Here is a 17,370-nt window from a genome sequence, read left to right as displayed (position 1 = left end):
TGTCTTGTTGCACAAACTGCCAGTATTCGTGAAAATGAAAGCGAAACCGGGGATTCCCCAAGCCTCGTTTACGAGTTTCCCCGTGTAAATTACTTCAGAACTCAAAGAAGGTCTACGTTGTCTGCGAGAAGCCAAGCGATTTGTACTTGTTTGGAGAAAGACGTTTGTTTGGGAACCATTTTGCCTTTAAACTATGTCTCAGGAGAATTTTTATGACAGCAACTATAGCCCTTCCTCTTGCAGCGAAGAAGTAAATTTCACGCAAGGCCATGGCGTAGCCGGAAGTATAAATCGAGAAGAGAGAGATTTGGAGGAAGGTGATTTCCAAGCCACTGTGAACTTGAGTTTGAACTCTCCAGAGTTAACGCCGCTCAGAGTTTATCTCCGACTGACATTCCTGTGGTATCCCAGTAAAGCAAGCTTCTTGGAAAAGTTGTTCTGCACCGTGATGCAGTTGATCATCCTTCTGGGCCTCATCTGTATTTACCTTTACGGTTTAGGCACCTTCCGGAACAAGTCCGTGGCTGAAGAGGAATTTAAGGAACCTGTGACAACAGTCAAGAATTTCATCTGGTCATCTCGGACGGTTGAGATGTACATTCTCGGTATGTGGTACTTTTCTACGGGTCATCTGGAGAGCGTGCTACAGGAGGTCAATTTAACGGAGCGACACTGGAGGAAAGCTAAGAAGGCCATCAAGCGCATACACCTTGCTGTGATAATGCTTGTCTTTGTCTTTCCTCTGAGTTCGAATGCTGTTCAGATGATGCTGCACAGTAAAAATGAAAACAAGAAAGATGAGTTTGAGCCAAAAACTATCGTGCTAAGCCTTCTTTTTTCTTGTTTGGCTCGTATTTTTTCCCTGCCGATCGTGTTGGTCTTCTTTTATGTTATGTGCATCATTTTGCGCCACATTCACAAGTTCAAGCACCAGATTAAGGAATGGCCATCGGATGAGAAAGAGGAAGCGCGAAACAGGTTTATCGACATTCAAGTAATGATCCGGAAGGCACAGAAGTCATTTCAGCCATTCTTGGTAACTCACCTCATCCTCTTGTTAATTCTGCTACTTCCGTCCATATTCTCCGTAGCCGAGCGCTTTCAACACGAGAGCAGCTACCAGGAGACACTCACTGATCAAAAGGAACTAAAAGCAGCTTCCAAGGGCAATTTTGTTAAGTCTGGAGAAGCGATTTTCGTCAACTCCAGCAGTCTCTACAACACAGGGGAAGTGGCTTTGATTCTGAGGCTGCCGCCAAAGGCGCTGAACACTAGGGAGCGAGTTTTGTCCCAGGGCGTAAAGACGCGCACAGTCCAGGAGACAAGCTGGAGTGGAGTTGTGAAGGTGGTTTTCAGTGGTCTTTCCGATTTCTTGGAAATGTTCATCCTGTACAGCTTTCCGTTGGTGCTTCTGACAAGGATACATAACGCCATGAGAAGTCTTCCGGAAGTCGTGCAAAATCTCAAATTCTCGGAACAGAGAGCTAAGGGGTTCCTGTTCCAGAGAAGGGAAACATTGAAAGAGATGCTGAAGGAGCTTTCATCGGGAAGTGGAATCAAGATATTGCGCATGAATTTGACAGGTGTCAAGGCTGCCTTGATAACGCTCTTAATGCCCTTTCTAACAACGGCTTTCAATCTGTTGTTTCTGGACATTCACCTGAAAAAATCGAAGTAGGTAATTGATCGACTTAAGTGGCCTCTCATATCGTTGACTTACAAAGTTGATCCAGCGAGTCTTTCGAGAGCCGTAAAATGCGTATTTTATTTTGAGAGACACGCGAAGCTCACCGGTGCGTCAGTGATGAGCCAACCAGAGATATATTGTCTGTTAAAACAAAGGTTCTTTTGTTCTATGGTTGGCACCCCGGTTGGGGTGACCGTTGCAAAGCAGCATAATAGTAATGCACTAGTCATTTGTTTCCCCCACCCCCCGACCCCCAAGGATAGTGGGGACATATGGGGAAATTACTAGGGCAATTACGCGAGATTTCGCCACAATTACGCCTTTAGGGGGTAGGGAAATTACAAGATTTTCGTTCCTCTGCCCTACCCCTCTGGGGACATACAGGGGGAGATATCGGGGAATTCTTACCTAATTCTTAAGCCCGCCGCACACGGTGAGGAAAGAGCTGAGCAAACTGCCTCGCGAGGCGGATTGCTCAGCCGTTTTCTCACCGTGTGCGGGGAACTTTTGGTAAGAAATTGGCCTCGCGAGGCCGTGAGGAAAAAATCAAACATGTTTGATATTTTTCGCCTCGCGAGGCAAATTCCTCATTGTGTGCGGCCATCGTGAGAATCGAGTTGAGCTTGGTCAATGAGGCATCCAATAAAAATACATGGCATTCTCACGTGACTTCAGTGACGTCGGATCCTGAACCGCTGGAGTCACGTGAGTATGCCTTGTATTTTTATTGGCTGCTTGATTAAACCAAGCTCAGCTCGATTCTCACGATGGCCGCACACATTGAGGAATTTGTCTCGCGAGGCCAAAAATATCAAACATGTTTGATTTCATCCTCACGAACTCGCGAGGCGAATTTTTCACCACAATTACCCCGCACACGTGAGGAAATGGCTGAGCAAACTGCCTCGCGAGGCAGTTTGCTCAGCTCTTTCCTCAAGTGTGCGGCGGGCTTTACACAACTCTTTAAAGGAAACCTCCACTAAAATAAGGATACAACTTCAAAATATTTAACATTATGTTTACAATCAAAATTGTTCATACGTTTTCCAATGGAATCCTTTGTATCCGAAATAAATGAATTTCAAAAACGCTTGTTTTAGTTTTCAAATTTCCTGGGCGCCGCCATCTTGAATAATTGTGACGTGTTATGGTTGCTCTTTTGTATTTGCACAAAGAGCGTTTGTTTTAAAACAATATGGCAACCATGACACGTCACAATTATTCAAGATGGCGGCGCCCAGGAAATTTGAAAAACAAAACAACCGTTTTTAAAATTTATTTATTTCGGATACAAACGCTCCCGTTGGAAAACGTTCGAACAATTTTGATTGTGAGCGTTATGTTAACTATTTTAAAGATATATTCCTGTTTTAGTGGAGGTTCCCTTTAACAATTGAGTCTGGTTTGCCCAGAGTGCAAACTACAGCAGTAAAAAAATAAAAGAACAGCAATCATGTCTAAACTTTTTCTTTATTGGTTCGCTTATTCCTGTCTTGTTTCTATCCAGTTCTCTTTTTTTTTTTTTTTTTTCGTTCCTCATATACTTCATGTGGCACACACAAATGGCAAGAACTGTATATTGAGGTAATCTCCCTAACATTTCCTTGATGACTCAGAATCTTTTAGGAACAGAGGGGTGGGGGAATTACGTGTGTTTGTCTGCTCTAGTCCCCAGTGGAAATGCACCTACTTTACAACCATTCAAATGTAATTTCCCTACCTATCCCCAGGGGTCAAGGGATGGGGGAACAAAATTAATGACTAGTGCATAAGAGATTTTCCAAGGGTGTCTAGAAAACTAAGACCTAAGACCTAGAAAACTAAGACCCAGATTTTGGGTTTCTAGAAAACGAAGACCTAGAAACTCCCCCTAGAAACTAGGACTTAGCTTTCTAGTTTTCTAGGTCTTAGGGGGGAGTTTCTAGGTCTTAGTTATCTACTAGACACCCTTAGTTTTCTAGGTCTTAGGTCTTAGATCTTAGGTCATAGTTTGCTAGACACCCATTTTCCAAGTATACTGACCAATTCAACTGTTCCATTTTCAAAGCTTGGTTCCCAGCCTTTACCTTTCCTCACGACTTGATTTTGCACAAAATAGAGCCTGTAAACGGCAGAATCGGTCAAATGACACAACTCATTCTCAAGACTGATATTACGAGTAATCATATACTAGTATCAACTGGCCTTGAATATACGATTATCATTATTTTATGACACTGATAGTTGGAAAGGAATTCTGGGGATTGAACATGATGAGTAAAAGACCTAATCGGCAAATACAATACACAAAGAATCTTAATCCCGGGAGGTTCGAATTGGGTACATTGGTTGCAGTCGCATTATGGTGTTAACATAAAGTGTTCCATCAAGTTCTGCTGGAATTCGAAACACCAGAGAGTTGACACTAGAGTAGTCAACACTAGTGTTACACTGTTTCTCTCAAGTGTGACTGCAACCACTGAGTTAGCCGATTAGATCTATTTCTGGAATTCTGTTCCGATAGGAAAATCAGCCTGATACCTTGGATGTACACTGTACTCCACATTTTCTGAATAGACTTTCCGGAAAATGACTCTTCCATTTGACATTTAACCTAAATTTCCGGCTTTTTTGGCTGATTGGTAAGCACCCCTGCTTTTCAGTGAAGGCTGTAAGGCATGATTTTTAGCTAAAACTTATCTCTGAAATCATTTTACTGTGAAGTGTGATTTTTCTTTTCATCCATAAATTTGCCTATATCATAAGCCCCAGAAGACGTTCATAGAGTTGTGATCGGTAGATAGATGGTAAGTACAGCTAAAATGGTGGCAAAGTGCAGACTGGACTCTGCAGCCCAGTAATCTATACACATGAAACAAGCAGGCCGGTCCAGTTTGTGAGCGGCAAATCTTTGCTTGACGCTCGTTGTCCTGGTCTGCAGAGTCCAGTCTGCACTTTAGACTGGCTGTGCATGATTACACAAGTCATGTAGGTGTTCCAGAGGTTCTTTATCTTAGAGCTGATTTCATGTAAATGAATTTAAATTTGATTAAAAGAGACCCTTCCCATCCAATTTTTAGGCATAATAAGTTTGAGTTGTATATACTATAATTATGCCACTGTAAAAACCTTTGTACGATGCTTTTCTCAATATTTTCTCAGATCATTGTATTATCAATTAAATAGGATATCGTTCAGCAAAAAGTGCCACAATAAACACAAATATTTTCTTGAGAGAAGTTAAAATTGTCTTCTCATCTTAATAACAATGCCATGCCAAGAATGCACCGTTTTGGTAATTTCAGTCCTTCCAGTATGGTGGGACATTGTAATAAGAACCTATTTTAATGACATGGCTCCTGTGAGTTGCCATGGACCGTTTGAAAGTGTGGGGGTGGGGGGTGGTGGTAGGTTTTGGTATGGATCACAGAAGTGTGAGGGGAGGGGGGGGGGGGGGTTAGGAGAAAACAACATTGTAAGGAAAAAGGTTGGCAGGGGCGGGGGCTATAGGCCCCAAAACCTCCCTTCCCAGCCAACCATCATCAGAACCAAACAATGGCAAAGGGGAGCAGGGATGGTAGCACTCATCTCTCACCAACTGATGTGACCTGGGTTCGATTCCTAGACTTGCTGTCAAAGGTGGGAATTGAGTTTGCTGGTTCTCTACTCTTCCCAAAGAGGTTTTTCACTCGGGCCCCTTTCCACCAAAACCAACTTCTGATTTTATTTAATTAGGAACGGCCAGACCTGGCATTTGGAAGGACTAACTCTTAATTAAACGGCTTCAAATTAACACACTTTAGGGTTAAATGATATACTCCTCCAGAAGAATGCGAGGGATCAACAGGCAAGTGTTCCTTCAAATTGTTGCATTTTCTTTGCAAAAGGACAGGTCTGGAAGGCCAAAAGGAAAGCACCCTTAGATTCTTTCAGATAACAAATGAATTCTGTAAATTGGAAAGCTGAAATAACCCACGTAATTATATTCTCATTCTCATTATCATTGTTATTAATTATAAAGGAAAATGGAGGGCCACAGTAAAAAGAAGTTAAATTCAAATTGTTGGCCATTTGAAAAGATCTGAAGTAAAGGCTAGGAACATACAAAAAGTGAGAGATTTCTCCCTAAATGATCCTGTATTTCAGTGACAAGAATATGAGCATTGATTCTCCAACGTAACTGTAGTTATATTTTTAGATAAGTGAACCCGGCCTTTATTAAGTAGAACTTCTGAGGACAAACATCTTTGATATTGTGACAGTAACAACCACTAAGGAGACTCATTCAAACTGGTTTAACAACAATAATTTATTATAAAAATATTATTAACTAATGACTCTGCTCAGTAAAAAAGTTGCAAAAGCAACCCAGTGACTTGCAAAATCCAAGTGAGACCATTTGCTTAATGTGTGCATCATACCATAACCCTGTGATAGATAAAAAGCACAAGAAATTTTGAAATATTGAATGCACAACTTGTCACTTCAAACTACTGTTTAAAAAACGAGCAGCAGTGTTTTATCTGGTTTATGCCTTATGTTTTTAGACCAGATAAAACATGTGCTGCACGTTTTTTGAACGGCACAAAAAACATTTCAAAAAATGCGTGTCCCTAGGGAGTCCAAATTGTGAGAGGAAGATATTAGCATATAAAAAAAACAAGCTGGGCCAATGAGTCATTACTATTATTTATAATTGTAAGGAATTCTAATGAGGAGTCTTTTATCTGGTCTCATGCATAATTTTATGACGTTTTATCAGTGTATAATTCATTTAAGGGTCTAGGTAAAAGTTCTCTTTAGCTGTTACTAACTGGTGCAATATGTTTTTCATGATTTAATAACAAAATCTGTTGTCAATTTTAATTCTGCAAATTCAATAATTGCACTAGCTTATTTGTACATATTAAATGAAAGGCTTTACAACTGAACCCACTAGTAACTTAGAAAAATCGGAGCCCCAGATGGGATTCAAACCCACGACCCTCCATGATCTAGTCGGATGCTCTAACCGCTAAGTTACTGGAGACTCTGTGGTGAGTTGAAGGGTGAAATTATGTGGGTCTTTGACTTGAGCTGCATCATGCAGCTACAGAGTCAAGTACCGACTGACAGCATAACTCATAACTGCATCGCGCAGTCACACTTAGGCATATCTATGATGCGGCCATCCAACCACCCAAGTGAGTGAAAGGTGAGTGGTTGGTCGCATCATAGATATGCCTTAAGTGTGACTGCACGATGCAGTTATGAGCTAAGCTGTCAGTTGTTATTTGACTCTGTAGCTGCGTGAAGAAGCTCAAGTCAAAGGTCGTTTGAGTATAGTAACTGACTGTATCAAAAAGGGGCCAAATGAGTCTGTGGCACCTTGCATTTCAAAAGCAAATGATTTGAATGACGATCACGTTTAGACAACTTCATGTTGCAATAATAATTGCAAATCAGTTTAGGGAAAAAAAGTAGCCAACTTCTCTGAGTGAAGAAGTCGGCCGCCTTTTTATTATGTGTAGAATTTTACCAATATTAACTATAGGGGAAAAATCTGGAGAAAGAAAAAAATAAAGACAAAAATATTTCCTTACTCTTTCTTGTAATTCTGTGTCTCCTCCAAACATGATCCCCAGATATGCCAGATGAAAAATGGAGAGAAAGCTAAATCCAAGGTTTGTAGCAATTACCCAAAAGTTTGTCTGAAAACATTAAAATACATGTTTCATTGATCAGTGCTATTAGCATGTTTCATGCATGATAAATTGTTGTTAAATTTATTTTATATTTAATGAAAATTAATGATCAATGAGAGTGAGATATGGTAGGTGAGAAGTCAAGGATGGTTCAGGCAGAGGACTGGGAACGGGTTATCAAATTAGATCAATTACAAAGCTTACCTCAGTGTATCTGTGACCACATTCCAGTCTGCATTTCCTCGCCATTATACAGGCATTAAACATTCTGCCAAGGCTTTTACGAAACTCTAAAAATGCAACATTTTTAGGTACAAGGTACATGTAATGGTTAAGGATACTAACAATAGTAATTTAAGATTCAAATTAATTATAATAATGGGCAACAAATGTGGTGGCATGTGATGGAAGTGTGCTCCTTTTAGAGAACGTTTGTTGGCTTAGAACAGCAAGAATAATCAGGAAGATCACGGAATCTGAGGAGTCTGGAAACCACCGGGTAACAGTCAGTAATTAAATAGCTCTGACCAAAGGAAGCCATCATGCTAAAAACTTAACGATACTACTACTACTACCACTACCACTAATAATGCTAAATTAATAATAATAATACACACATGTAATAATAATAATAATAATAATAATAATAATAATAATAATAATAATTCATCATCATCATCATCTTGTTGCCACTTGATCGATGGAGTTTGCCTTAACTGGCTGACTTGACAAAACCATTTTGTTGATAAAAAATAGGACACTCAGTATAATTGTCATGATTGCAGCTATTTAGCAGGAAGAGATCTTAACAAGCGTTTGGTTTAATTCTGTAAAAGGGTCTTACATCTCCACGGACGACACCAATATTCAGGGGACACAGGGTTTGGTATCAGAAAAATGTTCATCCTAATCTTTGACTCCACTGTAATTAGATCCAAGCAGATTTTGATAAGAGTCATTGACATGTCCCATTAATTAAGTCTAAGCATGAACTATGAATAATTTATTTACAACAATCTAATGAACATTAATAGCTATAGCATTATTTGAAAGTTAGGGTAATTGCAACATTTTAATGTTTACTTGTCAATGAACAGAAGATTTAGGAGGACACCTGCTGACATTTCTCTGGTATCTTTCTAGATATCAGTAATGTCACATTTGAGGAGAAAAGTACAGGTATTAAGGACACTTGACACTAATTAAAAATCTGCATGCATCTAATTAGAGTCAATCCTCGACATATCTGGGTTAGTGGGACCAGCCTGTATACCATGCCCAGTATAGATTTAACTATTTTCTTTTTTTTGGTTATTACGTTGGGATAGCGTAAGGGCTACTCTCAAGAATAAAGTATGTTTGTTAAGCGGGAAAACTAAAAGCACCTGTAGACGTGTACCGCTGTTTTGTTGTAAATTTAGTACATTTCACAGATTGAAGAGACGTTTAAATATGCACGGCATTGAAGACTGCATAGGGCAAAGTAAAGAAAATCTCATTGCTGCCCTTTCCGTTGACCGGCCCTCCCCTCCCAAAACAAGAGGCTGTTAACTAAGAAAAATGTTGCAAGCGAAAAGAAACAGGTATTACGCTGTTGGGAAGTGAAAGTAAAAAAAACAAAACGGTATTACACTGTTACAAATAATAAGCAAAAAAAAAAAAAAAACAGCAAGTCTAAAACAGGCAACATATGCCAGCCTGAGTGGATTGAAGAGAACACTCTTTTGCATTACGCTTTCATTTTAGTGCATCTTGTTTCCAGTTCTTTGTTTGTGCACACTCATGCAATCACCATCATGGGCCAACAAAAACACACAAAAAAAGCTTTATGCCCATGAGTGCTTTGGCATTATAATAATTAAGTACGCTAATTAGCCCGGTGTAGACTGTATCGTTGTTGTGGTAAGGTATAGTGGAGTAAAGTTACAATTGTAATATAGTGTAACATACTAGACTTACTAGTCTAGTGTTTTTCTTTTTTTGCTTGGGTGTAAGGGTGTATGGGTAAAGAATGTATATATTGTAAAAGGGAGTTAATAAAAATTTTAAAAAAATTGCATGAGTGGATTTGTTAAGACTTACCATGCTCAATGTATGCATATGTTCCAATGGAAATCAATACTGCAGCAAGTTGGAAATTGATACCCTGAAAGAAAGCAGTGCTGTCCCTTGGTTTTGAGTAACACATTACTTATAAACCTAGTGACTCCCATAAAATAGATCAGCTTTGTAAGAAATTCAGCCTAACAGGTTACAACCCAACATCACCTTAGATGACAAAAATTAAAATTTACATGTACTAAATTATTACCTACTTTATATGACTGCCCCCCTGACAGAAACTTTTTGAGGCCATTATAAAGAACAATGCAAAGGAATACAATGTACAAAAATGTGTAAATTATCAACTGGGCTATTAAGAGTTGAACTGGAACTGTAATCACAGTACTTCAATTATCATCACCTCGCTGATTATTACTACATGTACAATAATAATTAATATTAATAACAATAATTAATACTGTACATTATTTACATGTGACTTATTAATTATTATATATTATGGTAATTTAATTTAAAATTATTAATATATTAATAATTGTATTAAACTGTGTTACAATGTAGTAATTATTAATGCAATAGCTGCTACAATTACTACCATTATGATAATAATTATTATTGTAGTAGCTTTGTGGTCATAGCAGGACTTGGACTCAGGAATTCAAGAGATTTAAAAAAAAACCCATACTCAAGAATGACCGTAATGTTCAAATCATAATTAAGTAAAGTACGATCGTCCGGGTGAGTGTAGTCCTGAGAAAGACTGTTTGAGATGGAAGGTGTTAAGTAAAGTACGATCGTCCAGGTGAGTGTAGTCCTGAGAAGGACTGTTTGAGATGGCATTGACTGACGTTTCGGCACCCTGAGCGGAAATCATCTTCAGAGTCAAGTGATTTGTGTAACTTCAGTAGATACTATAAGAACTCTGGTGGTAGATGTCATTGGTCAACTTATTTGTGATGTTGGTCGACTGTAAGTTGAGCCTAGATGTAATTGGCCGTAGGGACTAAATAGTGATTGGTTGCTCGTCTGTGTTCAGTCAGTCTAGTGTTCAAATTTCTGCCGGTCTCACAGATATAAGTGGCCTAGCAGTCACAGCATTTGATCTTATACAGTTGTAAACTGCTCCTTGTCTGTCCTTAGGTTGGTCTTTGTCTTTGATGTTAGTCAGTAGCTTTCGTAAGGTAGTGATGGGTCTGTGAGCAACACTGATGTTGTAAGGCAGTAGGATCCTTGCGACTATTTCAGAGGTTCCTTTGATATAGGGTATAGTCACTGTAGTGGTAGGTGTCAGGTTAGTGTTTGTTGTGTTAGGTTCTGTACGGTGTTGCGTGTAACAAAGTCGCAGTAATGTTGTAGCTGTTCTTCCTGAAAACGTTGTCTACGTACTTATGTTTGTCTGCTAAGCTGTCGTGTGAGTCACAAACCAGTAGTGCTCATCTCATTGAGGTCCTTATTGTTGTTAGTAGCCTTGTGTGAAGTAGGGTTATAAGATGATTCATCAAGGAGTCTGTCAGTTTGGGCGGGTTTCCAGTAAACCGATGTCTGTAGTCTGTGTTGTAACGGATGACTAAGCAGTCAAGAAAAGGAACCTTTAGTTACCATTATCCTTGATCTCCTTGGTAAACTGAATGTGGGTGTTGAGATGTTCGTGAAAATCGTTGATCTCGTCTTTGTGTATAGAGTATTGTCAACGTAGCGTTACCAGAGTGGTATTGTTTGTTTGTAACTTGCCAGGGCTTGTTCCTCAATGTTTTGCATAATGATTCGGTAACAACAACGGAAACCAGTGAACCCATAGCGGTTCCGTGTAAATGTTTGTAGTGTTTACTGTGGTACTGAAAGAAAATCAATGTGAGGCAGAGGTTCAGCAAGTCCATAAGGTCGTAGTGGGTTGTAGTGGCAGTTGTAAAGTGGAGTTGTTGATGGAGGTTTTAGTGCAGCCGAGAGCCAGTTGAAGTGGAATACTGGTGAACAGTGTTCAGTGATGTGCAAAAAACCGTTACCATGGAAACGGTCCTTTTCCGTATTTTTTCCTCTCTCCCAGGAAATTCAATTTGAGCAAAACACAAAAAGTTAAGTTACAGTACAATTATAATACTATAGGAAGTGGAATTTAGTTTTGCATGTTAAAGAAATTAAATTTGTTATCATTGGAAAAAAAGGGGATTGTTGGCAGATGTTACTTTTTTTACATAACGCTCTTCACAGATGTTGAACCTGATCACTATTCATTTAGGCAAAATTAATAGATAAGCTAACTGTAAAGATGAGATAATGCTTGAACGAATGTTCTTAAATAATTATATACTATTAGTTATTTTCTGAATCATAGAGTTGTATACTAAGGAACTTGGAACTCTCTTCCACTTTCCCTTTGCGAGGCAACAAGTGTGAATTCTTTTAAGACCTTAGCTAAAAAGTTTTTATGTATAAGTAAGTATATTATTTCAGTGTTCTTATTGTTATAAAATAATAAAATAATATTTAATATTTCTTATTACCATAATTTAATTCGTATTATTATTTTCATTATAATGGTACCATTATATTGGTGATAGATCTGCTTTACTATGGGATCCTCAACTTTTTTGCATTTCATCCCTTGGCCTCTGTTTTTGTAACAAATAAATAAATAAATAAATAAATAAATAAATAAAGGTTACCATGATTCAAAGTTTGATGATGGAAGACGAAGATTACGAAGATTCATTCATGTCATCTAATAAACAACTTACTACATTGTAAAACCTCACTTGCTTGGGACCGTACTGGGCAATATTGGCCCTTGGTTGTATTTGTATGGACCTCACTGCACTCGGTCTGTAATGACATGACCTCAGGCAAATATTCCCCAGCGTGGCCCTTGTGCTCAGTTAGTAAGAGGTGCAACAGATACTTACATGTAGCAAAGAGCTCCATGCAAAAGTTAACAAGATAGCGACAAATCTTCCTAAGGGCTGAGCCTTCTTGTATACATCTAGCAACATGAGAGAGGAAGAGAGGAAGGCAGTGATTTCTGATCACACTAGATCAGCCAGGCAGAGGTAAATAGCGAATGATTGAATCGCAAGGCAGCAATAACCACAGGGCTCAGTTTTATGTAAAAAATCAATTTGCAATAAAAATTCTGTGTACTACAGTGGGCATTAGATATATCATTGTTTGTGACCTATGAGCAGTGGAGTGACGCTACATGTATCATGGATTAGGAATTCTTTAAAGCCATTCACTCCTCAGGCATCCTCGCACACTCCCAGTTGACGAGGAAAGTCGTCTGGTGTTTTGGCAGTCTCACTCCCAGCAGTTAATGGGTTAAAATGAAATCTTCATCTTTATTTATATAATTCTTTGTTAATAATATACATGAAAAAATTACTCAATTCTGATTGGCTGACAGCAGTGCAGTTTATTAAAGTGTAACACAGTGCAAAAAGTGTATTATTATACACCAGACAGTGAAAAAAGTGAAATACCAGAGAGTGCAAATAACACATCGAAATTCTGGATTATGATTGGCTATAAATAAACAATAGGGTTTGATCAGAACCAATCAAATCTTTTGTTTTCAAATCAAGTGCACGCCCTGGATGGTGCAATTATGGCGCAATTTTCCCCTGATTGCGTCATACACGTGCGTTTCTTCTGCTTTAATAACCATCTCGAATTTTTTCATGTATATTATTAATAAGTAATCACATGATTTTTCTCGTGCAATTTGGAATGAAGCAGTCTTGTAAATTTTTTCAAAGACTACAAATTGCACTCGCCCTACGGGCTCGTGCACTTTTGGTCGTCTTCGAAAAAATTACTCAATTATGCTTATTTATTCCAAATTGAACTCGAAATCGTCTGATTACCTATACAAATACAATCCAATTTTAGCCATAGCTACAAAGTGAATGAAAAAATCTTCATCCCACAAAACTCTCTTATCTGACCCGATTTGGTTGAATGAATGTCAATTGAAAACCAGCAGTCTTCATTGCCTATCCCAAGAGAGTAGAAAAAAAAATCACACAAGTCTGCGTGATGCATGACAAAGCATTTAATTATTTTATTTCAGGACTTCAATCTATCCACACCCTAAAATGCTATCTTGTACTATACTTTAACTAAAGGTACTTACAATTTCTTAGAAATACATGCATAGGAATGTTCCAGTGTACAACAACCTCAACTAAGGAGCGGGGAAGCTCAACATGCTGGGGTCGTGCAACATCTGATCTCCTGAAATGAAACAAAGATGTGACCATCAATTAACCTTCTAATTTAACTTTAGATTTTTTACACCTCTTCACCTCCGAGGAGAGATCAGTCTCAGTGTACCTTCACTGAACTCAAGGATTTTTCTTTTCTCAGTCAGGGTGCTCTGCTTTTCTTCCCTCATCAAAATAGACATCCAGCTAATTACACCTGAGAAAACAGCACCCAGGGTGATAAACAGGTCCAGCTTGTTCGTTTCTCTCTCCACATTTACACAATGTATGAACAACAAAGAGCTGCAAGATGGTGCAGATGGTGATTGTCCTTAAAATTATCACTACAAGAAGACCAGAAATCCTGCCTGCTCTTTGAAAGCCATGAAAGTTAATCCATACCTGGTACCATTGTAGTTTGCTGCCAAATGAAGTGAATCATGAATCAATTCAACCAGCCTTCTGATTTTAAAAAATTTAACAGTAGACCTTCAGGATCATAAATATACACTAAGAAGTTTCAAGGGACAAAAACATGAATCAAGTTACCTTACCAAATTGTAACTTGTTTCCCTTCTTGGTTAACCTCTGTTCCAATGCCACTTAACAAGCTGGTACATTCCGACAAGAAGCTTACAAAGTAGTGGCTGAATCTAAAGGACATGGCTGCCTGGTAGGCCAAAAACCATCTAAAGGCAAGTTTGAAATTAACACAGTGAACTCTCTCATGAATGGCCACCCTTGGGGCACGAGAAAGTGGTCATGCACTCACAGGAGGTGGTTGCTTATGGAAAAGATAATAATAATAGCTTAAGCACACAAATCATTTAATACCTTATCAGAAAATTAGGCAGTTTTGAGATAAGTGATCCCTACATATGAGAGTGTTGACTCTAATGCGCCGATCAACTCGAAACTTCAACCTTTCCCCCCCCTCCCTCCTGGCAATTAGCCCAGACAGTTGAACTTTTGAAGATTGGATCGTGCAAATTCCCGCCCCGTCAGGCCAAAATGGTGTTCAAATGCCCTACCCTATTGTCGGATTTGTCTGTCATACCCTACTAAAGAACAATCGTCGTCGGCTCCTCCTGTCTTTAATAAAGACCTTTTTTGTATGCCAACCACTCACAAATGCTACATCTCTTCCTTTAAACTCTTCCATCTCGTCCAAACATGTGTTTTATAGCTCTTAGCAACTCAGGTGCCCGAAAAAAAAAAATCATTTGAAACTTGACACTTTCGGTTCAATTTTCCCCACCCCATGCAGGCAAAGGTCAAATTTCCCACTCCCTGGGGATTTTGCCCCAATTTCTCCAAGGTTAGCTTAAAGATTAGGGCTAGGCTGATTTCTTGAGGCCTCATCATTTTTTTTTAGGTCGGTCCAAGAAGAGTAATCTTAGTTGATACAGTCCGACTTTTGTACCTGCCTGTTGGTTTTTGGTTTTTGCCAAGCAAAAATACATTAGCGGCATTTGGATTTGGCATCTGATCCAGTTTTCGTATGCTCCACATGTATGTATTATCTAGTGAATGAATTTGAGTTTGAAATGGTCAATTACTGTACCGTTTTTAAAACTTTGTTTTCACGGTCTCGCCTGCGGTTTTTCGGTTGAGCAAAATTTTGCATAGTTTTGCGGTTTATAAAGATTGCAATTGCCCTCCTCATTTCTTAAAAATACTGGCACACTCACTTGAATGCATCCTCTGGAAATATCCACAAGGCAACACAAGACGACATAATAAGACAACAATATGACAAAACACAGCTTCTTATTACTCCAAGAAACCACGAAAAGCTCTGAAATGTAAACAAGTAAATCAGTTGCCTGACAAATTCCACTCACAGAGATGCCTGAACACTTAATAATAATAATAATGATAATGATAATGATAATGGTAATGATAATGATAATGATAATAATAATAATAATAATAATATAATAATTGGCAGTGCTAATCACCCTTTACTTGCAGCATCGAGGAATGAATTGCGAAAGGCGCAGCTCACGATATCGGGCTGGAAGCATACAAAGGCGCCTCTGGCTGCCGCTATACATGTTTGATGTCGGAGCACAGCACTACAGCTAGATGTTAATTAGCTGTGAGTTGATTTTGATGATCGAGGGAGGAAAAACGGAGTACTCAGAGAAAAACCCTCGAATCAGGTTGAGATCAACTGAAACTCAGCCCACATGCAGGCCGGGGCCAGAGTTGAACCCCGGCTCGCTGCGGTGGGGGGCTTGATAGATATAAACCACTAAGCCACCCTGACTTCACTACTGTAAAATTACAGCACTACAGGGCAAAACATTAATTTAAAAATATATTTATTATCAAGATTATGGAATATTCCCAGAATGCTACTCTTTAACCCTTTCCCTTCAAAGGGTGACCCTTCCTGATTTTGCTCTCTCTAACACAAGATGATTTTACTCGTCAATAGGAACCAGAACTTTCAGGGGTGAAAAAGTTAATGACATTTAAGGACGGTGCCTACTATTGTTATTGTGCATAAAATTATGTTCTGCGCATCTTGAGGTACTCGGATTTCGTATGGTTGGTGCTTTAATACATTGGATATTTTTGCGCAGTTCAAAACTATGCGAAGAAAGCTGAACTTAACAAGTGATCTTGGTATCCAAAAAAAAAATTTGGGGATAACCACGCATTTTTCAGAGATAATCATTATTAAGCTTCAATTTGGAAAAGAACACCATACATTGCTTTGTATTTTAAAGCTTTTTACAAAAATTAATAATATTGTTGATTAATAATTTATCTTCCAAAAATGTGTGGTTACCCCCAATTTTCTTTTTGGATTTCAATAACACTTTTTAAGATCTGCTTTTCCCACATATATAGTAAACCGCGCAAACATACCTTTGAATAAGTAGGCACCATTTACCAAAAGTGCCCAACAAGTTCTTACACTTAATTAAGTGCCTCCACAAGAATGAAAAACCAAGAATACACTGGAACAATTATTTCTTACCATTCTTTTCCCCACAAGAATCTGGCAGTAGTCAGAGTAAGTCAAAAAGGGCCCAAATATTATAGAACTGACTGAGAGAGTATAACCAAAATACTCCACAATATTTGGTCTTCCTATAACAGCTTTATCTATATCAAATGCCAGAGAGATCAACTTCATTACCAGCACCATCTGCGAACCTGAAGGCAAAAAAAACAATCTGAAGTAACAATAAAACAACGTTAAATAATTATATAAAATAAGGCACAGTTTCAAAAAATTGTTATAAATGTACATGTAGTTGACATTTTATAATTCTTTACCATCAATACAAAGGAGCGAAAAAATAGCCAAAAAAAGATGGCCTGGAGTATCCAATAGTAGTCTAATGCTACTCTCCTTTCATGGAAGTGAAATAGTAATAATAATATTAATAATGATGATGATGATGATGATGATAGTTTATTAATAGCATGTCCATTACCATAGCACATTGGCTCTACATCTACCAATATAAGTGTAACAGGATAAGTGCCCAAATTTGATCACTTTAAGGACGGTGCCTACTAATTAACGATATTTTTGCCCCGGTGTGTGATTATGCAGAGAATGTAGATCTTAACAAGTGTTATTAAAATCCAAAAAGAAAATTGCGGGTAACCACGAATTTTTCAAAGATAATTCATGAATAATATTTGTAAAAAGCTTTAAAATACAAAGCAATGTATGGCATTCTTTCTCAAATTGAAACTTAATTATCTCTCAAAAATGCATGGTTACCCCCAATTT

General features: G+C 38.4%; 1 protein-coding gene across 1 annotated transcript in view; it reads right to left on the bottom strand.

Annotated features, from left to right (window-relative positions):
- Window positions 1-5,857: 5,857 nt before the first annotated feature.
- The window catches only part of LOC138015618 (protein-serine O-palmitoleoyltransferase porcupine-like), a 14,386-nt gene continuing 2,873 nt past the window's right edge, over window positions 5,858-17,370 (bottom strand). Inside the window, exons 3-11 of the mRNA XM_068862703.1 lie at window positions 16,603-16,781; window positions 15,302-15,408; window positions 14,165-14,299; window positions 13,541-13,641; window positions 12,315-12,391; window positions 9,433-9,496; window positions 7,555-7,640; window positions 7,249-7,356; window positions 5,858-6,094 (exon numbers count right to left, since the gene is read on the bottom strand). Coding sequence (XP_068718804.1) covers window positions 5,993-6,094; window positions 7,249-7,356; window positions 7,555-7,640; window positions 9,433-9,496; window positions 12,315-12,391; window positions 13,541-13,641; window positions 14,165-14,299; window positions 15,302-15,408; window positions 16,603-16,781 — 959 coding nt within the window. The 3' untranslated portion in view covers window positions 5,858-5,992. The remainder of the gene's footprint in view (window positions 6,095-7,248; window positions 7,357-7,554; window positions 7,641-9,432; window positions 9,497-12,314; window positions 12,392-13,540; window positions 13,642-14,164; window positions 14,300-15,301; window positions 15,409-16,602; window positions 16,782-17,370) is intronic.

Source organism: Montipora capricornis, chromosome 9, assembly GCF_036669925.1.
Source record: "Montipora capricornis isolate CH-2021 chromosome 9, ASM3666992v2, whole genome shotgun sequence".
Classification (NCBI taxonomy): Eukaryota; Metazoa; Cnidaria; class Anthozoa; order Scleractinia; family Acroporidae; genus Montipora; species Montipora capricornis.
Note: the sequence above shows the minus strand (reverse complement) of the source record. Positions and strands in the feature narration are given on the sequence as shown.